The sequence below is a fragment of the Microchirus variegatus genome (genome assembly GCF_963457635.1).
Source record: "Microchirus variegatus genome assembly, chromosome: 10".
NCBI classification, from domain to species: domain Eukaryota; kingdom Metazoa; phylum Chordata; class Actinopteri; order Pleuronectiformes; family Soleidae; genus Microchirus; species Microchirus variegatus.
In genome coordinates this window covers 2,758,147-2,768,118 of record NC_139811.1, presented here as the reverse complement: position 1 = coordinate 2,768,118, position 9,972 = coordinate 2,758,147, and the positions used below count along the sequence as shown (strand labels likewise).

At 42.4% G+C, this 9,972-nt stretch overlaps 1 protein-coding gene across 1 annotated transcript in view; it reads right to left on the bottom strand.

Annotated features, from left to right (window-relative positions):
• Positions 1–5,749: 5,749 nt before the first annotated feature.
• ppfia3 (PTPRF interacting protein alpha 3) overlaps positions 5,750–9,972 on the bottom strand; it is a gene marked incomplete at both ends in the record, with an annotated part of 43,375 nt that continues 39,152 nt past the window's right edge. The window contains 3 exons of the mRNA XM_083895998.1: positions 5,750–5,802; positions 7,498–7,660; positions 7,768–7,836. Coding sequence (XP_083752124.1) covers positions 5,750–5,802; positions 7,498–7,660; positions 7,768–7,836 — 285 coding nt within the window. The remainder of the gene's footprint in view (positions 5,803–7,497; positions 7,661–7,767; positions 7,837–9,972) is intronic.

Genomic DNA, 9,972 nt, shown 5'->3' with positions numbered 1-9,972 from the left:
TTTGTTTCCACCCAAACGACGGCGGCCATTTTTTTTTCCCCACTCGGGCCCGAGCGTCCACGCGTCTCGGTTCTGGTTCCAGGCGCTAGCAACATTTGTGCAACACATGGCAGCAAAGTTATGCAACTACACACACACACAAAGACATGAAAGAAAGCAATTTTAAATTAAATAAAAACAGCGATGCTTAACGAAAAAAAAAAAAATGAACGTAGCATCGTAGAATCACAAAATGACAATAAAGACAACAATAATTCATTAAGACAATGAATAAATAAATACTTACGGGAAAACAGGAATACCCACACGTGTGATTCCCAGTGTGTGGGCCGTAGCCCCCTTGTGGGATGTGAAGGAACTGCAGGTGGGTTTTGACGAGCGATATATATACCAAAAAAAATTCAAATTTTTTGAGAAATATAATTAAGCTTTAAATTAAGTGTAAAAATAATTATATTAATTACATTCAAAAAATGTGTTTCGTAAAATTCGATAAGACAATAACACGTGAACAAAGCTGCAGAAGTAAAAGTTGTAGAATCGTAAAGACGTAAAATGGAAAAATACTACTTATCGAGCTAATTTGTCGATACTAAAAAACATTTAGAATAAAAAATGGTTGTTTTCTCGTTGTTTTGTTCCGTTAAAAAAACCTAAAAAATAAAAAAAATACTTCAACTTCAAACAAGAGAAACTAAATCTCAATAAATCAATAGTTATTGTGAATTTTCGTTTGCATTTTTGTACAATTTAGCTTTAAATAACTGTAAAACAAATATATCGTAGTAACTTGTTTTGTATCTTAACAATCACAAAACGACAAACGTATAAATCACGACAAACAAACAAACAAACAAACAAACGGAGAGAGTGTTTTTTTGCGATGATCAGCAGATCCACACCTGGATCCCTGTATTTATTTATTATTTATTTTAAATCTTCAACATCATCATCATCATCTTCTTCACTGTTTATGTTCAGTGTTTGTTTTTTTACGATCACTTTAATCATGGAAATCTTCTCAAAAATGTACACACACACACATTAGCATCATCTGAACGACCGTTTCCCACTCGTATTATTTTCTTCTTATTATTATTATTATTATTATTTCTTCTTCTTCTTCAGCTCGTTCAAATAAAAGTTTGTCGAGGGGAAAACGGAACACGTACGTACATTTATTTATTATCCAATACCTAAAGAAAAATAAATACTCGTCGTAAAAAATGAAAAAATACAACCGAAGAAATAAATTACACACAATTTTACAAATTGATCCCCAGGCTCCGCCCACTGTAGGTTTTATCATACAGATATTTTTTTGTTTGTTTGTTTGTTTATTTATTTATTTTTTAAACGATTTCATCTTCACCACTAAAAAAAAAAAAAAAAAAAAAGAGTTATTTTAGGTCATTGTCGTTTTATTTTGACATGCATCGTAAACACACAGAGGCTAAAGGTTTTGTTTCCTGGGCTAACTCGGACCCGCCCTCTCGTCCCGCCTCTTTCTGACCTGACGCCCCGCCCCCGCCGCCTCGCTAAGCCCCGCCCTCACCCCCCGCCCCCCCCCCCCGCAGTGCTTTTAGTTTCTGTTATGGCTTGAGTGAGCAGTAAAATGACTTCTGTCTCTTTCTGTTTCATCTCCGTCGCCGCCGCCATCGTCACCCGCGACCCCTGACCCCTGACCCCGAGATTACAGGTCAGACATCGCAGGTAAACGTCCGCGTCTTTTTGAATATAAATATTTGACATTTAAAGCTCCAGTGTGTAACTTCTGTCGCCAAAACACAGCTAGCAGACTTTTGCCCCATGTTTCAGAGAACCGGGGTTAACTCCTTAACCTAATCGTCATGTTTCAGAGAACACGTTTGATTCCTAACTTTAGGTTAAGGAATTAACCCCGGTTCTCTGAAACATGACTGAGGTAGCGAGATACCGAAAAAAACAACAAATATTAAAAGAGAACTTTAGGTTAAGGAATTAACCCTGGTTCTCTGAAACATAAGTAACAGACTTTAGGTTAAGGAATTAACCTTGGTTCTCTGAAACATAAGTAACAGACTTTAGGTTAAGGAATTAACCCTGGTTCTCTGAAACACAAGTAACAGACTTTAGGTTAAGGAATTAACCTTGGTTCTCTGAAACATAAGTAACAGACTTTAGGTTAAGGAATTAACCCTGGTTCTCTGAAACATAAGTAACAGACTTTCGGTTAAGGAATTAATCCGAGTTCTCTGAAACACAAGTAACGGACTTTAGGTTAAGGAATTAACCCGAGTTCTCTGAAACACAAGTAACAGACCTTTAGGTTAAGGATTTAACCCGAGTTCTCTGAAACACAAGTAACAGACTTTTAGGTTAAGGAATTAACCCCGGTTCTCTGAAACACAAGTAACAGACTTTTAGGTTAAGGAATTAACCCGAGTTCTCTGAAACACGAGTAACAGACTTTTAGGTTAAGGAATTAACCCTGGTTCTCTGAAACACAAGTAACAGACTTTTAGGTTAAGGAATTAACCCGAGTTCTCTGAAACACAAGTAACAGACTTTTAGGTTAAGGAATTAACCCGAGTTCTCTGAAACACTAGGTGAACCAAATGCTAAATAGTGAGATATGTTTGTATCTCACAGAACCGGGGTTAATTCCTTAACCTAAAGTTTTGTCTTAACAAAACAAAAACAGTGCTCTGTCGTCGTGATTTATTAGCGTAGCTCTTGCGCTTCACTCTGTGTCTCCACAGACACTGGTTAGGGTTGAAAAGTTACACACTGCAGCTTTAAAAACAAAGACTTTACAAAGGGTTTATAGCTTCTTTTTTTGAATTAACGAGATTAAAGACGAAGAAAACATGTACATTTCAATGAAATATAAAAGCTTTTCCCCCAGAACACTGAGTCTGCAGCCCCCTGGTGGTCATAAAGATACTGCAGGTAGGCTGGAGTGTTTTTTTTTTTATCGTTTGTTAAGAAAATGTTAAAAATAAAACGATTTAAAACCTACATTTTTCTGTCTGATTACGACATAAACGACACAATTAAAGATTAAAAATGAAGATTGTGCTGCTTTGAATGAAATGAATCACAATCCCCCTGGATCCTACATTTCCCATGATGCACCGCTGCAGCGTGTTCTCTGACGTTTCTGTGGATTTTTCTGCCTGAGCTGACGTTTTAAAAAAAGAAACGTCGGTGAAACATCTGCGACTCTCGTCAACAACAACAAAAAACAACGCGTTTGTTTGTTTTTCCGTGGCGTTTGTTTATTTTTTCATTTATTTACGGCATTTGACGTCCGTAAACGTTGGATTATTGCCCTCCGTCCGTCCGTCCGTCTGTCGTCCTTTTGTGTGAAAAAGAAGAGCGTATAAACCCAGTGTAAAGAAAGCGACACCGACACATAATCTATGCGTTATCCGCCGTTGACGTCAGAACGCGTCCGACAACAAAGCCTCTGCGGCCGCGCTCCGCTCGGCTCCGCCCACTCCCACCCGGCCCCCCGAGCCTTTGATCTCCGTAACGGACGCCGCCTTCAAAGGAAACGACTCGGTTTTCAACGGGCGAAGAGACAAAGGAGGACGAGGAGGAACGAGGCGCAGCTGTGACGCGGTCGCAGCCTCCTGCTCCGGACGCTCACGCAACCCTGGGCAAACAGAGCCAAGATGGCCGACGCACCGGAGTCCACCAGGGGGGGGGGGGGGGTTTGACCGATATCGAGTAAACGAGGTCGATTTGTGCGCGGGAACTTCCGTAGCCGACGTTAAAAAAACGAGAAAGTATGAAATAAATATATATCATTTCATAAGTCTGTGTGTGTTTGTATATTATCGTTTATTTTTTTTTATATATTTGTAATAAGACTCTTGGAGGTCCTGTGCCTTGCTCAGGCGTTTATTAACCCTTTAACCTGGTGGGGACTCGAACCGGCAAACAAGTCCGGGTTACAAGTCGCCCTTCACCACTGCTCAGAGTGCTTTTCTTTCTTTTTGCGATAAAAACATCGTTAAATGTCAATAATCGGTCGAGCCCTGGCAGAAAGTTAGACCTCCTCCGGCCTCGTTTTAAAGCTGCTTCTTTTACGGCGTTATTTTTTTACCAGTTTACACTTCCTCTCCTTGCTCTTGTCTTCAAAACCGTAACGCGTCGGCGAGGAGGAGGAGGAGGAGGAGGAGGAGGAGGAGGTTGTAAAAATAAAATGCGCGGCGTTTTCACGAGAACAAACGGCAGCGACGGGTTTGAAGGAGAATCCCTGACATTCCCGACACGCGCCTCACCATCACAACCGATTCCATTCAACTTTTTCCAAATCTGCTCGGACAAAAAAAAAAAAAAAAAACATCCGTACATTCTTCACGTCTTTGGCCCCCCCCCCCCCACACACACACACACACACACTGATTCCTCTTTTGCGTCTGTTATTGCAGAATGGTCAGATATTTTTTTTGTTTACTTTTGAAGTTAAAACGGTTTCATTCGTTGCTTCTTTTCCCCTCGGCGCGGACGAGCGACAGCGTCCTCAAAGTCCGGTCCTGATTCAGTCAAAGTCCTGAGGAGAGAGAGAGGGAGGAAGGAAATAATTATCTGCAAATGGTGGAAGAAAAGTTGGCTTAAACTCAATTTTCTTCAAATTTCTCTCGGATTTTACAGATTTTACTTTCTTGAAAACCAATTTTTGCGCTTAACGCCCCTCCCTGATCTATTGGCGTGTGTGCCTGTGTGACTCCGCACCACTAGGTGGCGATACGTGCGTGAGCCTGTCGAGCGTCTTTATACCGGGGGCTGTCACTTTTTTATCCAAGCATTCGCATACTCGTGCGAAACCCGACTGAGACGTAAAAATACACGTACGACCTGGAAGCGCAACAGACTCTCTGAGGTAATTACAGTTGTGGTCCTGCAGAGGGCGACGTGGCCTCTCGTGGCTCATCGGTGAAAGAAGACGGCAATAATTTGTTTTGATAACGGGCGACGCGCTAAACCCGTCGGAAAATCAACGCATCTGAAAAGTGAGATGTTGAAGGATTTCATTTGGAAGTGACTCACCTGTTAGCTTAGCTGTTAGCTGTTAGCTCATCAAATAATAAAGGAATCACATTCTGTGTCTTTCTACTTCGCATTTACGTGCTAGCCTGACTGAGACGAAAAAATATACAACCTGGAAGCGCAACAGGTTGTCTGAACAGTTGCAGTCCACCAGAGGGCGACGTGGCCTAAGATGCCGTCGTCGTCTTCTTCTACTTGCGGGTTAAAAACTGGGGAGGACATTTCGCTGCATTGGCAGAACTCAAAGTCCAACTCCAGTCCAACTAAGTGTACACATGCAGTAGACTATGAATGTCGTTATCCTGGTATGTTAGTCCGACTAAGACTAGCTTGATTTTAGTCAGACTAACATGTTTTCTTGACATTAAGAAAACCTAAATATTGTCTTAGTCTGACTAAAATGGGACTTTTAACATGCCTGTAAACGCCAAGTTGCCGTTAAAATGGACAACAACACTTCTGCTAACTTACCTGCTAGCTTAGCTGTTAGCTTCAAATATCTGGATATCTGGTGTCACATAATATTTGTTCGAATTTGATTTTAGGGGGGAAAAAAAGTGACGACAAAAAGACCAACAAAGTCCAACAACCCGGGGTTCAAATGTGTCGGGCACATGTGCGGCACGTCCTCAGCTTTAAAGATAGCAGCAGTAGCATTAGCAGCATTAGCATCAGTGAAGGTGAGGGACGGTTCTTACCTCGTGGTCCTTTAGCAGGAGTACGTCCTCACTGAGGCAGATTCACCCCGGGCACCAGAGTTGGCTGCGTACGACAGCGAGGGAGGGAGGAGACACAGATGTGGTCATTATCGCTAACTGCATTAGCGTCTGAGCTAACTGGATGATTAGGAAGTGGAACAGGGGGAACACAGGGAACACAGGGGGAACACGGGGGGAACAGGGGGAGGGGATAATGGTCTTCCTCTGCACTTTGAAGCGTCTGTTCCTTGTTATTTGCCTGAACTTTCTTTGCTGAAGGAAACAGAAGAAATTCCGCCGCCAAACTAACGTCCGAGTCGCATGAAAGCGACTTATTGTACGAATGTTTGTGTTCAGGGCTCATTTACGCAGAAATCGCGGCGTAAACACAACGGCTCATTTATGATCACGTTCAAGTAAAACGTTGGTAGTTTGACCTTTGACCCGGCAAAGACTGACTGACGTTGTCTCCGGAGCTCGGCTCACGCTCAGACCTGGTGTTCGTTACTCGCTCACATGTGGATCGCGTAGTGCGGCTTTAAAACGCGTCTCATGTGACCGCGTGGGATTTATTCAAATACAAACCAGAGAAAATAAGAGTCTGAATGAGGTTTCTGTGATCGACGTGAATTCAGCGCGATCATAGTATAATAATCATGTCACATGACTGGATCTTAAAGGTCCAGTGTGTAAGAGTTAGTGACACCTACTGGTGTTTCCCATACATGTCAGGGTTCACCAAAGGTTATCTTATCTTAACACTCTTATTCTTTGGTTTACGTATCAAATGTCTCGTGCGTTAAAATGCAAAACCAGAAAGATCTGGAAAACCAAGAAAAGAGACAATTTCTGGTTTGTGTGGGCCACCGTAGTTCAACCACGCGGTGAAGAATGGTCGTAGGAGTTTGAATCGGAATCGAATTGAAACAGAATCAAAAAGAAAACAAGAATCGGAATCAAATTGAATCAGAATCAAATTAACTCAGAATCGAACTGAGTCAGAATCAAAAAGAACTGGAATCAAACTGAATCAGAATCAAATTGAATCAGAATTGAATTGAATCAGAATCAAATTGGATCAGAATCAAAAAGAATTGGAATCTAATTGAATCCGAATAAAAATTAATTGGAATCAAATTAAATCAGAAATGAATTGAATCAGAATCAAACTGAATCAGAATCAAAAATAATTGGAATCAAATTAAATCAGAATTGAATTAAATCAGAATCAAAAATAATTGGAATCAAATTGAATCAGAACAGAATTGAATCAGAATTACATTGAATCAGAATAAAAAAGAATTGGAATCAAATTAAATCAGAATTGAATTAAATCAGAATCATAAAGAATTGGAATCAAATTGAATCAGAACAGAACTGAATCAGAATCAAATTGAATCAGAATCAAACTGAATCAGAATCAAAAAATAATTGGAATCAAATTAAATCAGAATTGAATTGAATCAGAATCAAAAAGAACTGAAATCTAATTGAATCAGGATCTAATTAAATCAGAATCAAACAGAATCACAGTGAATCATGTTAAAGTTGGATGTTCAGGTACACAGAGATTCTCCGCCCTTTGACCTCTGACCCTGATTCCCGTCGAGCTCCTGCTGTGACTCATGTCGTGTCATGTGACCCCGGCGTCTAAATTGAGACGCGCCGCGGTGGCGACGGTGGCGGCGTCTGCGAGGACGTGAACATGAGAGCGAAGCTGTGGAGAGGTCAGAGGTCAGAGGTCAGAGGTCACACTCACCATCACTCTGGACCTTCCTCAGGGTCACGGAGGGCGTGGAGATGGCTGAGGCACGGAAGTTCGCAGGCAGGGTCTCGGCAGAGTCGGAGGTCACGCCCCTCAGGTCCTTCTCCCTGAACATCTTCCTCCAGGACGGCGAGCGCGTGAACGTCTTTGCTCCGTCCTGTCGCGCCGAGGACGAGAGCGACACAACGTCAACAAAATATAAAAACAAACAACAACAACAACAACAACAACAACAACAACAAAAACTCTGACGACGATGCTGACCTCATCGGGTCGTCTCTCTGTTCCCGTGGTGATGAGGGAGTTGTACTCCTGCTCCAGGAGCTGCCGGGCCTGAAGGAGAGAGACGACACAGAGGGGTCACACGTGTGTGTGTGTGTGTGTGTGTGTGTGTGTGTGTGTGTGTGTGTGTGTGTGTGTGTGTGTGTGTGTGTGTGTGTGTCTGTGAGCCCTCATGGAGACCAAAACCTGGTCCTAATGAAGCAGAACCCTCATTCTTGAAGATTGGTCCACATGAACAGAAATCAATGCAGCGTCCTGGGAAGAATAGCTGCACAAACCTGTGTGTGTGTGTTCTTGTCTGTGTGTCTTTGTGAGGACATTGTGTCTGGTCCTATTTAAACAACTTTAAAGGACAACTTTTGTCGGTTAAGACCTGGTTTTAGGGTTAGAACTAGGTTTCGATGGCGATCTAGAGTCAGTGAGCGTCCTCAGTACGACTTCTAGGCGAGAACGTGTGTGCGTTCTTGTGTTTTCTACCTCTTTAGGACCGTCGTAAACGCTGACACTGTCAGGACCAGCAGTCCTCGTGGAGACCAAAACCTGGTAAGTAAGTAAGGTTAGGGATCAGGCCTGAGGTAGACCGTCCAAATGAACGGTCTTAAAATGGATAGAAATATGAGAATGTGTGTGTGTACAATAATAGTAATTATCTTTATTTATTTTTAACAGTAGTCGTCCTCATGGAGACCAAAACCTGGTCCTAATGAGGCAGAACCTAATTTCCTCAGGTACTAGACTCTTTGATTCGCTGTGGCTACACACACACACACACACACACACGCACACACACATGCACACACACACACACACACACACACACACACGCACACACACGCACACACACTCAGTCTGACTGCGTAAACGTTCACGTTAACCGCTTATTATCGTTATTATCATCGTCGCGTCATTGTCCGACAGAAGTAAACAAAGGCCGCCATCTTTGTTGTCAATATCGTAAACAAGTGAAACACAATTAGAGGAAATGACTGTTATTAAGTGAGCGCAGTGGAAATGATTCAATTAGAGGCTACGAAGAGTTTCTGCCTCTTTGTTCGCGTTTAATTTACGACGTTAGAGCTGCACTGTTATTAAAGCGACTCTGAAAACACACGCACGAACCGGGACAAAAACTACCAGACCTGACCCGAGGGAGCGTTTGTGTGTGTACAGCAGCAGAGCATGGTCCGGGAGTAGAAATCACTTGACGATGCCGTTTCTTTTTCTCCAGTCAAACTTAGCAGTTTGAGGTCATTACAGCTCGGTCCAGCAGAGGGCGCTGTGAGCACAACTTGGCCTTGGATGCGGACAATCGTGACACCGAAGCGTCGGAGAGTTGCCCGCGTGGAAGAATTTTTGGTTTTTACGCCAACGATGAAATCTGCTGACTCGCTTGTTAGCTTAGCTTAGCTGTTAGCTCCACCACAGGATATGGCAGTGAAGTGACGACCCTCGTTTTTTTATCCTTTCAAATCAAAAGTGTTAAAATTCTCACGCTATAGCAGAATTTCACCATATTTATAGTCAATTTCATTGTTCCTAACGCACGTGAATATCAGTGCTAGGTTAACGCACGTTAGCGCATGACGCGTTTCCATGACGACTGACCGGGGAAAAAAGACGCGCGTGGCGTCACGTTTGCGTGCCGCGACACCGGAGTCCAGGCACTGTTAGCTGCATTAGCGCCGTTAGCGTTAGCCTACAGTGGAACTGGAGCGGTCTGTTTATTAAAGGAAAAGAGCAGCGCTAACAAATAACTAGCCTACCCGTGTACTGCGTATGTGTGCGTCTGTTTTTAACGTTTAGCGTTACTTTAGAGACTCATTTTTACAATCGGGGGAGTAACGTAAACATGACGTCACGCGCGTCTTTTTCCGGTCAGTCGTCATGGAAATGCGCCGTGCGTTAACTTTGACGCCGTTATTGCGTTAATGTGCCCGGCACTACTAAATATCCTTCATTTAATATTTAAAAAAAGCCAAATAAATAAAGCAGATATGATCTGAAATGACAGGTAATAAAAAGTATATTTTAAAGGTCACATAGAGTGGTCCTGTTGCACATATATGTTAGTTATGGAGGTCTACTTACATACATTAACTTGTTTTTATGCTCAAAAACCTCCTAGTTGCTGTAAACGAGCCGATAGAAATCCTCTTTTCTGACACTGTTTTTCTACTGCGAGATTTC